Source organism: Calypte anna, chromosome 5A, assembly GCF_003957555.1.
Source record: "Calypte anna isolate BGI_N300 chromosome 5A, bCalAnn1_v1.p, whole genome shotgun sequence".
Taxonomy (NCBI): domain Eukaryota; kingdom Metazoa; phylum Chordata; class Aves; order Apodiformes; family Trochilidae; genus Calypte; species Calypte anna.
This window is the reverse complement of record NC_044251.1, coordinates 9,007,993-9,030,527: the sequence shown is the minus strand read 5'-3', so window position 1 is coordinate 9,030,527 and position 22,535 is coordinate 9,007,993. Positions and strand designations below refer to the sequence as shown.

Here is a 22,535-nt window from a genome sequence, read left to right as displayed (position 1 = left end):
AATGAGCTTTTAAAATGCAGGAGGGGGAGCTTATAACAAACAGTGCCTTTGTGAGCTAACTCAGGAGAGATTACACAATTTTTCCTGCATTCACAATAACTTTTTTACTGTACTTGTGTAAGAAGGGGAGGTTTAGTGTCTCTTTAAAGCTCAAGTGCAGCTGCTTAGTGCTTGCTCCCCTCCCACCTCCCTTCTTCCACTGCGGGTAACTGGAGTTACACCCAATGTGGGTGTGACTTTTGATGGAGTTCCCCCTCCCAGTTAGGTCATTACTTCAGTTCCTTTGAATCAGAATAAAAAGTACAGCAAACTTCAGACTCCTTAACCACATGCTTAACAAGCATTGGGGCTTTTCTTCTATTGGTACCTTGCAAGATTTTGGTTTTTTTGCTAAACAGTTCCGATGGCCAACTTCTCCCTATGGGCAACTTTTGGATTATGTTTGCTGAAGCTTTGTTTAGCAGAAACACGTGAGTATTTTATGATTGAAAACACTTATGATTGTTAATAAGTATGTGCTTCAGACAGTAAAAACTTTTCTGGTAGGTTACGAATAGCAAATCTTTTTAAGAGTTACCAGATATGCTTCAGAACTGTGAGCTCAGCTGTGCTTGTCTGTACACTCACAGAAAGCTGTGTATTGCTTGTAAAGAGCTATTCAGGAGCTATAAAAAGTGAACTGTAGATCATTAAAGATAAGTTTAAACACAAGTAGATTCAGGAATTTGTAATAGCTTGGGTAAGCTTGATTCAGCAATTTTACTGCTCTCATGTGTGTAGTTTGCTCCCCCAGCTCTGTTTCAGAGAGAAAAGAGGGAATGGGAAGGATGGGGATTGACCCCCCCCCCCCTGCCCAGCATGAAACAACTGCATTCTTGAGTTCAGATGGGCTGAAGTAACAACATGCTGCATCTGAACACAACCTTGCTGAACAGAAGCAAAACTGCAGTGATGTGTGACTGAAATTTGTAGAGTTTTTGTGTAAAGCGTGCTTGTTACTGATTTCCTAAAGTTTGTTTGACATAATTTTGTAACAAAGGGGCTCGAAGTAAGCACAAAATTCAGTTTATCAATTAACTTTTTGTAGCTTGATAATCTCCTTCAAATATTTATATTTTAAAATGAAGCCTTAATACAGAGAAAAAAATAAATGTCCACAATGACAAAATGCTTTCAAAATTTCACATGGTGCAGGCTCAACCATGTTTGAGGGAAATGACCATGCTTGTAACAGAGTCTCTCTGTGATAGCAGCTGCCTTGAGGCATTTTGTGGTTGGGGAGAGCAGTTGTGTTTCTACATTATTTTTCTACTCTCTGGCTCCAGGAGTCTCACAAAATACAATTTTAGTAGCCATTGTCACCAAGAGCTATCTGTGTGTATATAGTAAATATATATCTAATTTATTTGAGCAGCAGTGAGTACTCTGTAATGGTGACAGAACTGCCAGGCTGTCAATGGGTGTGTCTGAGCGAACATTTCTCAGTACATCTGTGATAGCTGAAGCACCCTCATTGCTTTTCTTCCAAAATGTGTCTCTCCATTGTACCAAAATTCTCTTGCTAAAACTGGGGATGTGGATAAAGCCTTTAGAGGAAAAGCAGAGGTATTGTAGGTAGATAAAACCATAGCTTGGTCCAAATCTGTCTCAGTATTGTTTCTTGCTTGGTGCCTGCTCAGCTGTCTTACCTTTTTATGAGATGCCAGGAGCATCCTGAGGAAGCAGGATCTGCAGTGACTGTAGGAGAAATGCATTTTGACAGTGAGACGTAGCAGAAACTTCCGTCATGTAGAAACTGACAGAAACTGACAGCAGCTGCCATCATGCAGGCTTCAGCATGGTTACAAGAAGTGTACCAAGTTCACAGAGGTTTTTCTTCAATGGCTTACCGAGGCATTGCACTAACACTACAGTGTGTTTTAACTGGTAGATGTTACGTTCCAGCATGACTTTGTAGTCAGTAAAGACTTCAGATTAGCAGATTATTATGGGTTTAGAAGTCTTTTTTTAAACCATTGACTTTGCTGTGTATCACAGAGTAGTGGCCATTCTGTTGGGAAACATTTTGCTTGAAGATAAAATCCAGTCCTGCTCCTGAACTGGAATTTTGATTCTTTTAGCATAGAATGTGGAAAAATTACAAGAGACATGGGATTACTGTTAACATTATTACTAAAAGAAAGATGAAATGTATAGAGCAGATAAAAAACTTATTCATCCTGATTCTGGGCTGTTGTGACCATACTGTCACTGACATCTGAGTGAGGTGTACTCGTGGTATTGAATGACTTTTGTCTAGGCAGTCTAGATCCAAGAGGATAGAGATGCTGACATCTTAGTTAATGATGAGTCTGGAGAGATTTTCTCCTGTCAATGTTATGTATTTTTAATAATACTTCTGCCAGAGTTTTCTGTGATTAACACAAAGCAAATTCTATAATTTTGACCCCCAAAATGGAGGAAGCTGAAATAGAAGTAGTAGTAAAGGTGAAATGAAAAGAGAGACAAAGAGTTTACCAGTGGGAGGGAGAAGTTTATCTATTGACACTGGAGAGGCTGCCAGAGCCTCATTATGAGGTAAGGCTACTGTAGGTATCAGTCACAGAGGAAGGGACTTACATGCTTCTTGGCTTATACAGCCATCATGTACATTTGTAAATAAAGTAGTATGAGGGAGCTTGTTGTGCTAATTCATTTTCACTTGGTCCTTGGCTATTTTCCCAAAGGAGCAAAGTAACTAGATTTTATTAAAGTTTACTTGAACTTTCATCAGTATTTAATGGAAAGGTCATATACCTGCCCTTGAAATTCTCTCACAGACAGAGCCAACAAACCATGACAGAGGATTATTTTGCAGTCTTTGGATAAATATTTGTTGAGGCTTTACTTACTGGTGTTCACCACACTTCAGAAGCATTACCTTGAAAACAGGAAGTTTGAGAAAGGGTTTAATGGAGAACAATAGCATCATACAATTGAGGAAGAACTTACTAAACCAAATGCTTTTGAAACTGCTGGTAGCTCTAGCCAAAGCTGAATGAAATCTTTCTCCATACCTGGTGTGCCCTTCCTTCCAGAACAGTTGCCATGACGTTTGTAGGCCAGGACAAGTATTAGTACTGCAGTTATTCATCTAGCACCTACACATGGATGAGATTTTACTGTAGCAAGAATGAGTGTCCTGAGTTGCTGATAGACAAGTATAAACAGCAGAGAGAATCATGATCTCTTTACCACTAAAATACTTGCAGAAAAAAAATGGGTTCTCTGGAATTTCCTGAAGGGGTAAAAAAATGCTTTAATTGAAGAACAACTGCCATTTCAAATTGAAGAACTTCTGGAAGAAGTTCTCTCCTGGAAGAGAGCAGGAACAGATAGTGAAGAAGAATAACGTAGATCTCAAAAGGATGTTTGGTTATATGGCAAAGAGCTTGGTGAATTCCAGAAAGCAACTAAAATTAGTGATACGGAAAACGTGAAGTCTTGAAGAATTTAAATTAGAGAAGAAATCTGAAATGTATCCAAGCACCAACCTAGTATAAACCTCTACAGAATTTCCACTAATTTATATAGCAACTGACAGAACAGGGGGAAATAAATGAAGAATAAAAAACATAGCAGCAGTAATCAAATAGTGGAGCTAAATAGATAGGTGAAGAGAGAGAGAAAGTAAAAACTGCATTGCTGACATGGCAGAGGTAAAACTCTGGTAAGCCCTGTGGGATAAGGTGTTCTTGCCTTGCATTTGTGTTCCTGGACTAATATAATCAAGTTACAAGATAATAATTTTCAACTTCAGCTGAGGTGTTCTGTTAGTTAAAACACTGATTTTTTTATTTTTTTTTGTCAGGGAAAATCTTTGTGGGAGGGCAAGGGAAGGTGTTCTGCCAAGGTCTCCTCTAAAACTGCATTTTCCAGAACCAAGACTAAATGTACACAGTCACCTGTGAAATGTACTGTCACAGAGAGGATAATCATGAAACAAATGTGACCCATCACAGGAGTCTTGCCTACTTTGACAACAACACAACCTTGTCCTAGAACAATTTACAATTTACAGTTTACAGAGTTCAAAACAGAATATATTTTAGCATCAGCTGGTAACTGAGAGCATGCTTTATTAAATTTCATGTTTCAGCATTAGATTGAATTTTCAGACTAGGGAAATTCAGACTTCCTAATGAAGGCCAGCAAAGTCAGAAGGGTAAGCCAGCAGGTGGGTTTGTCACCAGCATGTCTCTGACCCATACATCATGGTTGCTACCAAGTACAACACACACTACAGTCTATTTTGGTCTTTGCATTTACCTGTAAGAGTTTCTTTGTGATGCATCTGTGGTTTGGACCATTTTCTGAGGGTTATCGACAACTGAGAACATGAAACCAGTTTGTTGTAGCTGCTGGTCATTCTCCAGACTACAACAAAAGTTCATCAGCTGTTAATGTGCAGTTGTCTCACTCCCAGGTAGGTAATAATAATTTCCAAGCTATCAGACACTGTAATTATCAATCACCATTATGGCTGCTACTGATACTGATGGCAGAGAGGTGTTTATATGAGTTTTCCATCTCCAAAAGTCACAGTCCTCCCTACAGTGCTATCAGCAGTAATAGCAGTAGCAACTGGCTGTGATTTTTGCTCCCTTGCTACAGCTCCTGGGGCTGACACCACCCAAGGGATGACAGAGCAGTTTGTGATAGCAATGAGTTTGCAAGCAGTAATGTGAAATGCCATCTGCAGGAAACAGGGGTTTCACTTGGAGAGTATTTTCAGCCAGACTGAAATTTCAGTTAATTGCTATTTAAATTTCAAACCTCTGTGACTATTTCCTGCCTAATGAAACTTGCAGTCATTTTTGAGTCTGTGCCTACACTCTAGAATATAACAGAATTCTCTTTTACACACGTGGGCTTTGGGACTTTCCAATTCCTCTACATTACAATTATGTAATGGCTGCGTTACATAATGAGGCAATCTTATTTCTGTAGAATAACTTTCAACCCTCAGATTGTGAAATAGAAAAAAAGCAGACAAATTAGTTGAAGAATAATGTACAATTTTAGCAATTACTAGCATGAAAGTTCAAGCAACCATGCCAATCCAAAGTAAAAATTTAAAAAAGAAGGCCTGAATTTTACTGACATTTGCAGTTTGAAAAATACATAATTTTTTCTTCTAATGATGTCTGAGCTAGAATCTCACAAAAAAACCCAACCCCAAAACACCACACTGAACCAACCAACTAAAAAACCCAACAAAAGAAAACAAAAAAACCCAAACCAAAAAACCAGAGGTGCAGTGGCTGTGGTAAGACTCCCATGGCTGTTTCTGCTAATGATGCTGTTCCAAATGCAGCATGAGGGGGTTATAAAAAAAGGTTGCCTGGGTTCAGACTGAGCACTGCTAAGGAAAAGGCCAGTGATCATCAACTACACAGCTTGTATCTGTTTTACTAAGTGTTTGTTTTCATAAATAAGAAGCTGGTCTTGACAGAAGTATATTTAAAAGTATAGAATAATAAAAATAGAAAAGAAAGACGGGGGTATAGTAAAAAAAATCTTCTATGACATAGCTTTGTCAATTATATGTTTTGCAATGGCAGCATATTAGCAAGACCCACAGAAAAACAGGTTCTCAGAAGTATATTTCCCTAGGGGGCTTTTTTATTGTTATTTTTTATAATGGATAGGTGTCTGTAAAGTAGCAGGGTGTGGTATGTGTGGGTAGATATAATGAATACTTTCTTGCAGCATTCCCATAAAGAGGTGAGAGGTTAATTAGAGCTCAGCACATGGTCTGTGGCCACCCAGGACCCTTTGGGCAGATGTGAGCGAGGTCTGTCCAGACAGCAAGCAAAGCTGCTATCTGAATTGGGGTCTGAAAGGCAAGCACCAAGCTTAAGTTGGCAGCTGCTCTGAGAGCTTGTCTGGCCACCAGAAAGGCTTTTATCAGCAAGGGGTGGGTATGGTGCTTGCCAGAGCAGCTGTTCCCACACAGCAGTGTGCCCACTCACAGCAGTCTCAGCAAGCTGGCAGCTGCTCATCCCACAGCCTGGAAATGCGGGAGTTTAGCAGCGCCATAGGGTGACTGAGCTGGGAGGGATTTGTTGTTTTCCCACTCACTTTGCCATCCCTGATGCCTGGCTCAGAGCTGAAGGAAGGGTCCCCACTCAGGCATGCAGGTGGTGACACAGTGTGGTACTGCTAAGGGCAGACAGGTCTTCCCAACTCCATTCTGGTGCTCTGGGTTTGGCTTCTGCACCAGGGATGTGGAATAGTTAACTGGACAAGTTCAAGGGAAAATAGCACTTATCAATTGTAAAGAAAAACGAATAATGGAGACACTAAGGGTGAGGCCTGAACACATCTGAATGTTTTGCTTTCACTCACTTCCCTATTCTTCCTCTTCCTGCTTTTTTTAATGTCCTCCATTACTTTGCATGTCCTTTCCCTTTTCTGTCATGCATTCAGGCATGTTAAGTGCAGAAGAACTTCTTTATGCTAATGAGCTTTCATATTTATAAACTTAGGCATTTGATTTTGGCTCCTGTATTTTGCTTACATATAAGTTCAACATAAAGTAACATTGAAAAGATGGAAATGAAATAATATGTATTCTGTTCAAATCAATTTCTCCAGTAGCAGTGCTATAAAAATCAGATGAAACTTTTCTTTGCTGTTCTGACAGTTTTTATCGTTTACCTGGTGTACGTTATCTGTACCCAGATTGAAAACTGCTATTTTCAGTTCAAAAGCACTTGGTTCCTGTTGGACAGCTTCTGAATGTAAAGTGTGGTTTTCTTTAAAACTTCCTGTTCAAGGTGTATCTTTTAATGATTAAGGATGTATGAAGCTGTTTGGCAAATGAGAGGTGATTAAAATATTATGTTCTACTGTCAAATTTAGGTTTGAAAACTTTAAAACTGATTTAATATATAGCTGAAGTGACTTAATGCCTTAAATTTAGTGAAGTTTCTCTCCTGTTTGAAGCAATACTAGTGGTAAGTATCTTCTATCTTCTTGAGATCTTGGAGGTTTTTGTACATAAATGCATGATACTTGGGAAAGCAGAGTGCCAACAGACATAAAATGATCCAACACATGAGAAGAGGAGCTAAGAACAGACCCCCTGCCTCTCACCTGAAGGTGGGCCATCTGGTCAAGATGACATAAAGCCTTGTGGCCAGCATGTTTCAAGTCCAAAGAAGTCTGGATATCACTGTGTGTCTATGTCTCCTTTTGAAAATGTTTTCTGTGTCTCACACCTATTCACTCTTTTCCCCACTAATCCATCTCTTTCTCTCTGGGACATTTGGCTGAACCAGAATCTGGTAGATTCTTGTCAGCCTGTGTCTGTGATAGAAGTTTTAATCCATTTGATCTAGTAAAACTGCTGCTTGGCAGCTTAGGCAAAATGAAGTGTAGAGAATAAGTTCTTCCAAGAGACAGGGCTCAGAGAACACTCATGTAACAAGAAAATTCTCTTATTCTTATTTTTCATAAATTTAGTTTGCCTTTGGGCCACAGTGCTGGCAAGTCTAGTTTAAAGTCATTGTGTTCAACATCAGGCTAATAGGACTGGAGCATCCAGTGACATCAGGAGATTGGTTTGCAAAAATTCTTCTAACACAGAAAATTAAAGTATTTTTCTTGAAATCTCATACTGAGCTCTAATCTCTTAAACTCCTCTTCTCCCGAGTGTAACCAAATAACTTTGTAGCCTACATGGAATGGATACTCAGTGTTTCCAGTTCATCACTGAATGGGCACAGTTAAAGTTTTAGACAGGCAACTATCAAATGCACAATTCTTGTATTAAAAGCAGACCAGGAAAATGCTGTAAGCATGTGAGACACCTTCCTGTGCTAACTGCCTAGAGAGAAGTTTCTTTCTTACTTCTGTGGCTTGCCTCAGAAACCTTTGGATTCATTTGCTTGCTGTTGTGGTGTAGAATGTTGCTGAGAAGAGCTCTGGGCGTCTATGATGATTTTTGTGTCTCCTGACCTTTCTATTACTTCAGTCCTACTCATTATTTTTTCTTATGGCTTTATTTCCTGGCTGCTTCTTCAGTGAGAAAAGTTCACAGTGTCTGCCATCCATTATCTAGTAGTGGTATAGCTTGTGTTTGTGCTGAACAGAGCATAGCATTAAATTACTTTTAAAACAGTGAAGCAGAGGCAAACATAGAGTATCATGGAAGGGTAAGATCAGCACAGTAATTCAGTTTTTTTTCAGAGCATCTCTAGACATAAATGCTAGACAGCATTTTCCATCTGTGGGTTCATGTGGATTAGATAGAGAAAAGCCCAATTGTCTATTTTTCCAGGAGGAAGCATATCCTGTGACATGGAGATTAATGAGACTAATGACTAAATGTAAATATGGTTTCTGTTAACAGTTTTCTTTATCCATATAGTTCATCTAACAAGTAGTTTGCGTTATGGAGTCTGAGATATTTTTTCTTCTTTTTTTGTATTCCCTAACAACTAATATTTATATTACAGTGGGGGAGGGCCCTATGGCAAATTAGTGTAGAGTACATTATACTAAATACAGAACAATGCAGGACTGGTAAAATGTTGCAAGTGTCCTTAAAGATTGCTGGAATTTTTATACAAAACTCTGCTGCAAGTTTCAAAAAACTCTCTCTGCCTGACTATGTTACCCTACAAAATAAGACATAGGTGATGTTATTTTGTTTACTTGTTCTATGTTGTTTTAAAAGTACAGCATAGCCACCACATTGCAAGTTGTGGACACAGCAGGAGGTTATATCCATTAATAGCCTCTAAGAGTGCTTGGTGATAACAACTACTTGATTATACACATCCACATTTTCAAAGACTAAGGTGGGCATTAGTAACAAAATCCAGTGGCCTCTCCTCACTATCTCCTACAGCACCTTAAACATTTAAATAGTTGCACTAAATTCCATTATCCGTGCCACCAGCAAAGATGTTAAGTGGTACCATCTCCTCATTTCCCACTTGCCTTGTCAGAACCTTCAGGAGGATCTGCTCCCTGATCTTGCCAGGCACAGAGGTGAGACTGACTACCCTGTAGTAGTTCCCAGGTTCTTCCTTTTTCCCTTTTTGAAAATGGGGTTTATGCTTCCCCTTTTCCAGTCACCAGACTGCCACAACTTCTCAAATATGATGAAAAGCAGCTTTGCAACTTCCTCTAAAGTTCCCTCAGGAGCTGCAGATGAATCTCATCAGGTCTCTTGAACTTGTGAACTTGCAGGCTCTTCAGATGGGCTTGAACCTGCTCTTCTGCAGAGATCAGATTTTACTTTTCCCACTCCCTACCTTTGCTTTCCCTTTGTCATCTGCTGAATTCTTCCAAGTGCTGCAGAAGAAGAACTTCAGTTCTTTGAGATGGAGTTTTGACATCATGCACTTTCTCAGTGTATCACCTCTTCAGAAAGAGGTAGTGTCTCTTAGGAAATCTTCTGTTTAGTGTTTCATTTTTTTGCCTTGCATGGAATTCACATAAATATGTTTCTTGTGGAGGGGTTGCTGTCTTCATCAGCACATTAAACACAGTTGAAATCAATCTGACTGTGTTTAAACTACCATAAAATTTAAAATTTCATCTCTAGATAGAGTGGAAAGATGCTCCCAGCTAGTGAGAAAGAAGTGAAATGGCAAATACATTGATGGCAGACAACAATAACTAGATTTTTTTTTGTAGCCCTTTGGAAGTCAGTTTTTTTATCTCCATCTCACTAGTAGGCAAAACAAAGTCAGTCACCTAGCAACATAGCTATAAATAAACATTTTCTTCTAAGTCTCAGCTTGGTGTTCCATTAACAAGAATTTTTACTTGAATTTCAGAAAGCAGCTATAACTTCACATGCTGGGGTATTTCAGCTGAAATAAGCATTATTATTCAAAGTAAAAAAAACTCCTTGTGCAAACCTTTTTTTACCACTGCTGAAGTGAACCAAAGTGCAGAGCACTGGAGCATTCTCTGTAAAGCTTTTATCTTAAGAACCGGAAACTCTTCAGTTACTGCTTGGTTGTCACTGAGCCAACCTGTACAGTCCTTATTTGAACTAGATAATCCCTGTGACAAAATAATCTTTATGAGTAACAGCAAAGTATTCCTAATTTCTGAAACACCTTTACAACCCATTGTTTGCCAGCCTGCACAGAGTTTATTAGCAGTATCAGTCAGGTATTTTATCTGACTTTATTACTCACAGTGTTTAGGTCATTCCACTTTATCAACACCAGTCACAATCACATTTCTGTTGACTCACAGCCATTGCAAGGCAAGAAAGAGCTTTCTGCCACCCCTGGCATAGTGCAAATATTTGCACAAAGACAGTCATAGCAACATGTTGAAGTCCTAATGTAAGTCAGTCTTTTGCTTTTTAACTTACTGGCTTAGTATCTTAAACAGACTGCTATACTGGGAGATAGCAGAGTATCTCTCATCCCTCCAGAGCAACTAGGTTTAAGAATCAGCTGAATTAACAGTGTTTTAGCAATCAGTATTGTCAGGTGTGTTTAAGATATGCTTTCAGACTGTTCGAGAAGGACACATGGGATCTGTACACAACAACTGTCAGCAGATCATCTGGAAAAGTGGTTTTACACTGTGCCAGCTGCCTCTGCTCTTCCTTAGAGTTTGAACCATATTTATTACAGATCCCAAGCCATGTCGTTCTCCCGCTGAAAATATAGAGTTTGGGGTTTTTAAACTGTTAGTCTGCCCTAATATTTCCATAGTAAAATTTTAAGGTCCTCAGCAAGTGAAAATGAAATGTGTCTTTCATTAGATTCCTAGTGTGTAGTATGATTCCCAGTGCTCCAGTACTTGTCATCCCTCTACTGAAGTGTACATATGGGTGGATACTTTTTTCTTTCATGGAGAAGAACACATTGAGATCAACCCACTCTCCATCTCTAAAACTGCAGTAGCTTTTACACACAGCAGGATTTGCAGATTTCATCTTCCCTTATTGCCTGTGACTTAAGCTCTTCAGACTTTTTTGATGATCTGTTCTTCAGAGACTGCTTTCTTCAAAGATTTTTTTCTTTATTTTCTCTTTCATATCCAGCATTTATGATCTCTTCAAATCACAACATTTTTAAGGTCTTGTGGATAAGAGTGACCAGACAGCACTGTTAGCAGAAGTTACTCAAAATCCCACTGTGGAAAGAGTTTCAGTGTAACATCAAAAATTTGCTAACCTTTGATTCTAATAAGTAATTTGCTTCTGTACTTTGTTTTGATTTTACTGTCATTCATCCACTAATTTGTTAGGACTCAGAACTGTTCCATATTCTAGAGACCTTGAGAATGCAGATGATTCTATACCTTATTCTGCTTTTTTTCTGTGAAAATCACAAATATTCAAAAGCAGTGTTTTGTCACTGCTCAAAACTGTGAACTTACATAGAGGTTACAGCTGTATTCTCAGTCTAAGAAGTCTGAATTTAGTAGGAGTTGTGGAATCATGCATTACATTGAAGGTTTTATTTCTCCAGTTAATTTCTTGCAAGGCAAATTCAATAGATTATTGGAAAATATTTTAATCAATATACAATTAACAACTATGATCCCTTTAATGTTGTGCTACTCTGCACTGCTCTGTAAGGTGCCTCCATTTAAGTTCATACAGGAACCTTCTTCAAGAAAATGAGTTTTAATCTCAATTCTCCCAGGCATTTGAAATAAAATGGAGTTAGGTTTTGGAAGCAACTGGGAATTAGTTCATCTTTATTGTGAGGAAGCTGAGTTTTCAATAAGCAGTGATATGCCCCCTCTTTGGGCAGTCCTCTCCTGCCCATGGTTTGTTACTAGGAAGTCTGCACGGGTCATTTGTCCTTTGCTGTGTCTCCCATTTTGAGGCATATTCTTAGCAGCTACTTTATTTGCAGTATGTCTGCCAGATGTCATCTCTGTTTTAACTGGCTGGATTTCAGAGCTTTTAAAAATATTCTTGGGTATCTCTGTTTTATTGCAAAATAGCCTTGTCAAAGTCAGTAGATGTTCTTATTCAACATCTTTTTTTCTGTTTTGATCATTGCTTTCTTTTCTGTAATGAACTTATTGTACAAATGCGTTTAAAATGGTGACAATGCTTAATAGAAGTTTTCCTGCATAACTCAGAGGAGCAGAAGAAATGGGAAAAGTGTATTTTTTAGTTTAGAAATTATTTACAAAGCAAAATACTTAAAAATTCAATACCATGTGACAAGTAGTTTCAAATGACACTCAGGATTATTATTGAGTGGCATACTGCAAATAAGTAAAAATAAAAATCTTTAATTTGATTGGACTTGTTAATCATAGGCCTGATTTTGTATTAATTTCTTATCTAAATGGCCACAGAACTTATATCAGACTTCCTGTGACTTGTCAGCATTTAGATAGATGCTAAATGAGAAAGCTGTAAGAATACAATAAATCCAATATAACACTTCTTTGCTCATACAGCATTCCTTGTGAGGAAATCTAAGTGCTTTCACAAGGAGGTTTCTTGCAAACTGAGGTAAGAAAGAGATCAATTGCCTTATCCAGATTATATCAGCAGTTAAATGACAGAGAAGGGAATAGGTATAAGGTCCTATGAGGTTCAGACAGGCAATCTATCTACTGAGAAACAGTGTCTCACCTGCTTTTGTCCCAAGTGACTAAATTATTTTATTTCAAACAGTGAAAATGAGAATCAAACTGTTATTCACCAGCTTTGTTTCACATGTGGTCTTTCACCTGGATTGCATGAAACTGATCCCAGCTGATTCTCTTCATAGTCCCTGTCACTCATCCTAGAGGACTGGACTATTTACTGTACAGCCTTAAGATTTCCAAGTATCAACAGTGATGATTATGTTTTCATCATCTTGTGAGGGGCATATCTGAAAACTGGCTAATTTCAGGACTATGATTTCACTGCCTGCAATTTTTCCACTGAGGTGTTGCACAGCTGTGCCAAGTTCTAGTGGGGTCTGAAACTTGCAGCTCACAATTGGATGAAACTATCAGAAAAAGAGTAATATTCATGTCAGCAGCAAGGAAGTTAATCATAAGTGATGACACTGAATAGACTCAGGATGTTTACCAGAGCAACAGTTGTCAAGCAGATCTTTGGAAGATGCATTAGCAGACTTTTTTCCTTCCCTCAGCAACTGCTGAAGAATGATACATATTTCTTGTACTTGCATTATGAGTGACTCTGTGAATGCTCGATTCATTTATAGTGCCACTCCCACCCAGACTTTTGAAAATTAGTAGCCAGGAAAGCTCTCAGATTAGGAGGCTGACGACTTTTGCTGATTGATAAACAGATACAGAGGCAATGGCTTTGGCCATCAGACATATTTAATAAGAAGAACAATTTAGAAAGAACAGCTTGAGTTTTGTTCCACATCCCATTTACAGTGTGCACTTACTTCAGTAACACAAAATTGTAATAAATAGCTATTAATATTTGGTGGAGAAAGGAGATCTTCTGACTGCAGTGTATCCCTCTTTGGCTACTATATTTCTCCCTAGACATTTTATATATATGTGTGTGTAATATCTATCTATCTATACAAATATATATATATATATATGTCCTTTTCATTTTAGAGATCTACTTGATCCCACTTGTATCACAGGGCTAGCATGGCTATGTCATAACATTTTATATAGTTATCAGCCTACAGGATGGTGAGGAAGCTACTATCTTATTTGTGTTTTCTGCCCAAACTACTACATACCCAAATATAACAGGGTAGTAGGAACAGCTTTTGCACAACTTCAAAACAGGGTCTTTTTTTATACCTTTGGCTCCATGGAGAGACATCTTCACTTTCGTGACACCACACCCAATTACTAAGAGTGTGTTGTCTCTATTTATAACAGGAACTCCTTGCAACATGCAGGTAAATTCCTTTTTAAAGAGTTCTCTTGGACCTTACTATATTTAAAAAGCCAGGTGTGCAGAGGTGGTTTTTCCCCTTGAATATCAGCACTCTCATATGGGTATGTCTTTGGCTTTCTACTCTCCCTTGAAAATTTTCAAGACTTAAAACATTTTGCTGTGCCAAACTGAAATGAAAATAGAAAATATTTAAAACTTCTTCAGGGAAATTTTGGACCAGGTTCCTCAAACCAGTTACTTGTCTTGCAATCAGATAAACATTTAAGTCTAACTTTACTAAATTGCTTTACTTTACTTTGTGCAACCTAATTAATGAATCTTAAGAATGAAAATCAGTTTTAAAGTGAAGCCTCTCCCCTTGTTTTGCTTTATTTAAGTATCCACAAGGGATACTTCAAAAACTGAAAATATATTTTATTCCCACTGAATCTAGACATGCAGTTTCTGTAAAACATACTAGGTTTCACAGCTTGGCAATACCCCAAGGAAATTATTTCATCTGACAATGCCCAGGAATCTGTAAAGGCTGGAGAAGCCTTGCCTATGGAGTAGGTGACTTATTTCTAGGATTGTTTCTCTACTTTCTTTAGAGAATGATGGCTAACAGAGAAAGAATATAATAATGGGAAGAACAGAGAAACTTCACCCAGCCACATTAAGTGTCTATAAATGTTGCTTGATGCTTGGTGCTATTTTGTTGTGATGGTGAAGGACTGCAGCCTCAGGGACATGTTTGCTTAACTCCTGTGGAGCCTGCAGGATTTGACTTTGAAATTTTGATCAGTGTGTAGTCATCCCAGTTTAGAGTCCACATTTCCCAGCACAGTTTTCCTTTCCCCATCAAGCCCTGATGGATTCAGGTATATGTGTTTTTTAATGATGTCAACATGTGCCTGTTAGTGACTGGAGCTGGGGTTAATTAATCATCTTACATGATATCCTATATCTATATCTATATCCTATTACAGTTGTCTGGGCAGTGAATTGCTTTAGTGAATGCTTTTACTTATAGCATCTAAAAAATGGTGGAATACTCTAGAAATAATAATGCCACCCAGGCCTCTGTGTGTTGTAATGTATTAGGTAATCACTGAATGTTGCTTTTGTGTATTCACATTCTCCCAGGTGTCCAAATGGTGGTAACTGGGCCATCTTAGTATATCTGTTGACAAAATACCTTGGATCCTGAAATGTTTCATGAATCCATCTCATATGAAATTTTGTGTTCAGAGGGCATTTCCTTTATTCAGGTGTCAAATATGCATTCTGATGAGCTACAATTAGTAGTTTTCCTGAGAAACATTAAAAAAACAGCCCAAGGTAGGTCTGAACTGCCCAGACCTCCTCAGATCTTAGAACTCATATGGCCAAATTTCTATATTTTCCTGGAGAGGAACTCTAGTTTCTTGGAGTATCTTTAGAACAGATGTTAATCTGTTTCAAATATGCCACTTTCTTCTATTCATTCCTACCATGTATTAAAGCAGGTGCTAATATTCAAAATATTGATATCAGTGCTAAGCAAATGATTACTCCTATTCAGAAGTGTCAGTACAAGGTTAAATAATTTGTGAATATAAGGAATTGCTTACCCATGTATATCTGCCTAGGTTTTGAAATCTGTTTAATACATTTAGGACAATTTTTTAAATGATGAATGTAAGAACTATGTTCTGTTAGAGCAAACAGAGAAGGAGAATTATCTGCACCATCAAACCCCCAGTTCTGTCCCAGTTTTTAGCCTCAATTTGTCACATCCTGGTGACATCGATCATCTTGAACCACAAACTGAAAAGGAAAATCCCCATGACCACAGCCTGCTATCATTTTCTGGTTGACATGCAATGCAGGCTGTGGTTTTACAGAGAAGTCTGTTAACAACCTACCATTTAAATGTTCCATAGGATTCTGTTCAAGGGGGGCAGGGTCTTGGCAAGTCTTCCATTTAATTTGCTAAAATGTGTCTGCATTTTTTTTTTAAATATAAGACAGCATCCACATTGACAATGAGATATTGTCAGATATCTCCAGATATTGTCTTGAAAACAGTTAAAAGCAGGAAGCAGGGCATGCAATGGGGAGAGTTCACGTGGTTTACATGAATCAGTGTTACTCATTGTGTGTAAGGGTTGCAGAACCAGGGTGGAAATTGCACCTGGCTTCTTATTGTGACAGCTTCTGACAAGCCTCTGGTATTAATAATCAGGGTGTAACTCACACTTTCATGAAAGGACAATACTGTTTAGTCTGTCTCATCCAATCCTATCGTTAATCCTATCCATTAAGTGTACTTGTGTACATAAACGTGTTTATTTTCAACAATTGGAGTTTAAGGAACTGGCTGCCTAATAGGTTGGATTCTGACTACAAATGGGTCTCTGGGTGGTAATGGAGCATAGATTGTAGTGGCTTAAAACCATGAATAGGCTGAGATGACAGCTCAATCAAATTCACTCCAAGCAAAACTGAACTTCACTTAATACTTCAGTGAATCTGGGACAAGCTGTGAGATTCAGATGCAATGCAAAGCATTGTAGTAGCATTGTAGCATTGTAGTACTTGCTTTCACAGGGAAAGTTCCTCACAAATTAGCCTCAAGTTATTGAAAGAAATGTTGATGTTCCAAATAAACCTAGCTCCAAAATCACTGAGCTTGTTACTTTTAAGTAATCAAATAGATCTTTGTGATATGATACCCAAATTTAAGTGTTGGGCTTCACAAAGTGTGTTTAATTATTAACAATTTTAGGCCTGCCTTGTTCTACAGGGAAGAAGGAATCAGAAAGGGAAAACTAAAGACAAGCCTTTTTCCTGTCTAGGTTTTTTTATGTTTAACACAGCTACTAACTGGCCAACTTCCAAAATAATGTCAAGCTTTGAGTACTGAACATTTGGAGCCAAGGCAGAGAGAACTCATGTAGCAGCTGTGAGAGCAGCTTCATCTCATACCAGTTGTCACATCCTTCTGTGCAGAGCAGAATTCATTGTGTTGCCATAAAAAAAAAATCCCATCTACTGAGATCTGCAGCCTGAATGTCTGTTGACCCAATTTGTAACTTGTAGGTACCTGGAGCAATGGGTTTGAAGCCTGCAGTGCTGTTCAGTGAGGGGTGTGGCTGCAGGATGGCTTCAGTCTACCAACTATCCCCGTGATCACTGCTTCTGCTTCTGGCACATCTGCTTCTGGCCCTTCTGGGAGCACTGTGACTATTTCAGAGTCATGTGTGGGAACTTGCTGAGACTCTCATTCTGAATTAATGTACTGGCTTCTCCTCAAACTGTGAAACTCAGCCATGTTGCAAGACATTAAGTCCCCCAAGAAAGAGAAATGTGTTTATTACTGTTCTCTTCCACAAGGTTCCTTCATTCTTGCCTTCAAAAGTGCTTAAGACATGATTGTCATCAGAGAAATTTTAATACAACTATTTTTTTTTCCTGGGAGAAAACAGCTACATCAAAATGAAGGCATTTTGAGTAGACATGATAGCTTTGCATAAACTTTACAAAGCTGAAAATTGTGTCCTCTCACTATTTTTTTTATAACATATGATAAAAATATTTAGAACTGTAATCATTAATACTGTTAAACAGCTATGCAGCATCTATTAATTTTTGTCTTCATTAAGGGTTTTTGTCAACCTAAATAATTAGGGGGTAGGTGGGAGAAGAGGCATTTTTTACATTCTTTTTTGGAAAGGCAATCCAAATAACCATACTGATTAACTCTGTCACAGAATGTGTTAATGCAAATGTGGATTGATTGCATTTTGGATCTTTTAGAAAAACAGTTATTATATGGCAACTGTCATTTCAAGTACATTGTACAGACATCCCCTTTTAATATTTGGAAAATATTGGTCTAGTTTTCCCTTTCTTGCATACTGCACTCAAATTAAGATAAACATGAGTAATGCTCCTCTCTTCACTGGAAAAAATAGGCTGTTCCAATTAATTGTGCTTTGCAGTTGTCATTCTAGGCTGGAGCTGCAAACACTTTTTCCTTTTGAGGGCAAGGTGAGACAGGAGCAAAGTTTATTCACATTGCTTTGTAGCATCCTGATTTTTCCCTGTTTTCTCCATGATCATGATTATTTCTTATTCCTATTCCTCTTAGTTGTTCCTGTTAAAAAATCAATGATAGGCATTTCTTTCTCTTCTCATTTTAATCAGTCATACACTTTCCTTGGATTATGTTGCTTTCCTATTGTACCAGTTGCATTGTATAGGCAATATCTTTCAAACATAAAAATGGAGTATGATCTCAGAGCCTCTGGTCCTTTTGCCTTCAGTGTCTGTAGTGAATCACATGGGGCACTTCACTCCTGGAGGCTTTGCATGTACGGGGTTTCCAGGCTGACAGCCAGAAAACAAATTGTATAACATAGCTATGTCATCTAAATTTAAAACAAAATTGTTCAAAGGTGGCGTTCTCGAGGGCTTTCCTTAAACACCTCTAGGGATGGTGATTCCACTGGGCACTCCATCCCAGTGCCTGATCCCCCTCTCCCTGAGGAAGTGCTTCCTGATGTCCAACCTAAACCTCCCCTGGGGCAGCTGCAGCCCATAGGCTCTCCTCCTCTCAGTCCTTGCCTGGGAGCAGAGCCCAAACCCCCCCTGACCCCAACCTCCCTTCAGGGAGCTGTAGAGGGTGAGAAGCTCCCCCCTGAGCCTCCTCTGCTCCGGTGTAAGAGCTGGATGTGCTCAAGATCTTTCTGATGATTTGCTAGCTGCTGTTCAGTCCTGCTTTGCATTGAAAGCGCTAGACTTGAAAATAAACCATTCCCCATTCTTCAGTATAGCATTAAGTCCAAAAATTTGTAATTCCTTTTGCTTTTTTTTTTCTTCTGATTACAGAATTCAATGTAAGTTGCAGATATGGAGGAGTTTTTCATGTTGAGAAGAATGGTCGCTACAGCCTCACGCGATCCGAAGCAGTCGAGCTCTGCAGAGCTCTCAATAGTACCCTGGCAACATTGGAGCAGTTGAAGAGAGCTCATGAACTTGGATTTGAAACTTGCAGGTAAAGAAATATATCACTGTAATTATTATAATAATTGTTACATAATCATATAACAATAATTATGTCATTATAAGATATCATTATAAGATATCATTACAAGTCCGCCCATCTATGCTATAGTGTAATAATTACAGTTGTTAAAATGGTCATATCAGTCATCAATTACATTATATTCTGAGATGAACAATACATCTGTGTGCATTTGGGTATTTGCTCTGAGTCCAGTAATAAATAAGTCCCTGAATGCATGTAAGTTTTATCAATTACCTTTTTAAAAGCACAGTATCTTAGAAATAAAATCTAAAGCAAACAAAATTTTAACAGTAAATAAGTTTACTACTTAAGATCATACTGTATCACTGACTAATTGGTAAAGAAGTGTATGATTTTTAATGACCTAAAGTAGGTTCAAAGTCTAAGGATAGACTCTTACCAAGCTTAAATAGGAGAGAAAAAATTATACTGCATATAATCATCAAAATTCATGTGTAATGTGAGTGAATGTGATGAATCAGCAGACCATAGCACAAGTAGATAGTTTATAGATCATACAGTGTCAGCATTATAGTCTCTGTTGGAAGTATGAGGTGGAATTACTATCATAATTCCACCTACAAGAATTTCAGAATTGCACATCAAAGTATCTGCACATTAGACATGTAACTGGGATGGGGCTCACAGGGAAAAAGTTGCAAAGCTATAAAGTTTACTCCTCTCTCATGAACTGTACCTCTCAAGGGGTAAAACAAATCCTAAGCCTCAGTTCTCATTACCATTCCATCACACTTCCCAGCTAAATACATTGGAATTAACCAGGTGTTCCAGAATTGCAAAATAGCAGTAATGCACTGTACATCATAGAGGTGTGTTAACCACAGCCTTCACTGACTGTATGAGCCCTGTGCACAACAGCCACGTTGTCTGACTGACAGATACAGTAAGAATTTCTGAATAAATGAGTGTTGTATCTGAATATTTACTAAGCTGTCAGCTTTTGCAGAAAGTGATGTGTCTTACAATCCTTCTCTAAATTTGCTTTATCTGACACCATAAATTGAGCCCCCAACATTTCTGGCTGAAACATATCTGAGCAGTGTGTTCTGCCTGAAGCAATGGAAACATGACCCCCTGAAGGAAAAAGAGGGCAGTCTTCCTTTCATTGCCCCTCCTCTGGAAATGATTGTCATAGCTAGTAAGATGCTCACTTAATTAAAATGGATTTGGTTCCAGAAACTACATGCACAATGGTGCTGAGTGGCTGGAGACTGATGTAGCTACATGTGAGAAAGGAACACTCTTCATATACAAAAAAGCACATAAGCACTTTTTAAAAATATTGTAAGATGAAAATAATGGCTCTGTTGTAACTTCTTAATGTTTGAGATATTCAGATATCCAAAGCATTTATGCTACAACAAGTAATAAGGTGCATTTTCCTCTGTTCTTCACAGGTATGGTTTTGTAGTGGGGTATATTGTTATCCCACGGATCAATCCCTACCATCTTTGTGCAGCAAATCACACTGGCATCTACAGACTTTCAGCAAACACAACTGGTCGGTATGATGCTTACTGTTACAATGTGACAGGTGTGTATATGCTTTTATGGTGTATTTTAGATACAGATTAAGTGACAACTACATATAACCTATATATGTACATATATATATATATACATATAACATATATATATATATATGGCACTGGAAAGAGGGCTTCTATATGAAATATAATGGCTTTTTTGAGCTGAGAAATACATTTGGTCAGCTCATAGAAATGTATCTGCAATACCAGCAATTGGTTTGATGTGTTTTGTCATTAGTATGTTTCAAACTTAACCATTTTCTAGCCTTGGGACTAATTTAGTACCTTTAAAACAGTTAATTTTAGTTTAGTGGGTATTGTTTAATTTGGAAATCTGTTTTCTTTTGTCCACAAGCTTACATATTGTGATTATGTACAAATAATATGGGTATACATTTGAAATTTTTCTTAATTTTCTCAAGTTAATATTTTCTATTTTCCTTCTTTTGCAGAAACAAGGGATAAATCATGTGAGGAAATTCAAAGACTGGATACTTCTTTCCTCGGTAATCAGGATGACATAGGTACTGTATTAATTAAAAAGATCTGCCATTTTTATTCATTTCTAGGATCTGGTTATCCTTTTTTTTAACTAAACTATTGCTAAATTTAAAAAATCAAGACATATGAAAAAGAAGCCAAGAGGTGTTTTGCAGCAATTAATGACTTGCCTTCCCCTAATTCTATTCTATTGTCAGAAGGAGCAACCAAACTTTATTTGTATAGGTATTTGACATTTTTTATCACTTCTAAGAAAGATCTTCTGATCTTTCTTTGATATATAGGGCTTTGCTTAAGATAGTATCTTTTCTACATCTCATTTAAGCTTCTGATTAGAAAAGCAGCTGGGAGTGGAAGAAAGCTCTAATAATTTTTTTTTCCCAGTTGTAATAGTTTGGTTGACTTTACAAATGCCAAGATTTTATGTTCAAAATAAAACCATCTGATCCAAAATATCAAAGTTGGATTCAGAGTAGGTCGTATATGTTTGACAAGTATATACATTATCAGAATACATTATGCATCAGAAACAGTCTAATGATATATGATCTAGACACATTAGATAGGATGGCAAAAAAATGAATGAACTGATATTAAACCAGAACTGCTTGTTTTTTCATTATAGGATTTAATCTGTTTAGCATTACTGATAGTCAGGGATGTGGCTCACTTGATTTTCTCAGCTGCTTAATTTCTGCTTTCCAACAGTCATTGACAATGCAGATGGCTCACGTTTCAATGCAGATGGCACACATCATAGTGGAGAGTCCCCAACCTCAAGTGCAGACGATGAAAATGTGGGCAGTGGATCAACACATGACCCAACTCCCGTGGATACCTCCATCAGGAGATCCAGCCCCTCATACTATGGAAGTCCAACTCCAGTCTCACAGCTGCCAGAGCATTCGTCTGGAGCGGGTGAAAAAGAAATCCCTATAAAAGATTCTGGTAAGGACAGTTGTTTGCCACTATATCCCTTTCAGTAACTGAGTGAAGGGTTGCATTGCTAGTTACAGGATGTCATAAGGGAATGAGAACCTCTGTGTCTAATTTGTATCCTGGAGAAGTAAAAGAAGAGTGTGTATCTCTGAAACAAAACAGAAGCATTCTGAATTTCTGAGGATTTTTGATTGCATAGGAATATAAAGCAGCCACACGTCAGCAGTTTCCCACATAAACATTCCCAGGAGGTGGAGAATAGATGTGCTTGTTCTTATTGAAATCTTTTTTTCATTAAAAGCTCAAAAGCATATCTTGCAGTGATAGAAACATATCTAGAGCTTAGTGAGGCTGAGGATACGGTTATATAGAGATAAGGAGAACATATTGTTATCTGTTCTCTAAAAGGATGAATAGACATTAAGTAATAAGAAAAAGGGGGAGTTTACATTGCAAGTGGTTCCTCTTTGTAGGAGGATAGAGGGGGTTTAGGACATCTTAATACATCATATTACAGAATGCACAGAGGCATAACAGTGTCAACTTACAATGTTTTTAATATCTTCTTTCTTTAGGTGGTAAAGCCAAATTCTATTTAAACCCTCAAACA

The 22,535-nt window shown here is 38.0% G+C and overlaps 1 protein-coding gene across 3 annotated transcripts in view; it reads left to right on the top strand.

Moving 5' to 3' along the window:
• The first annotated feature begins 253 nt into the window (after positions 1 to 253).
• CD44 (CD44 molecule (Indian blood group)) overlaps positions 254 to 22,535 on the top strand; it is a 32,779-nt gene continuing 10,497 nt past the window's right edge. For all 3 annotated transcript variants that reach the window (XM_008498651.2, XM_030452057.1, XM_030452056.1), the window contains exons 1-5: positions 254 to 470; positions 18,737 to 18,902; positions 20,354 to 20,490; positions 20,938 to 21,009; positions 21,695 to 21,934. In XM_008498651.2, the coding sequence (XP_008496873.2) occupies positions 404 to 470; positions 18,737 to 18,902; positions 20,354 to 20,490; positions 20,938 to 21,009; positions 21,695 to 21,934 (682 nt within the window). In that variant the 5' untranslated portion in view covers positions 254 to 403. The remainder of the gene's footprint in view (positions 471 to 18,736; positions 18,903 to 20,353; positions 20,491 to 20,937; positions 21,010 to 21,694; positions 21,935 to 22,535) is intronic.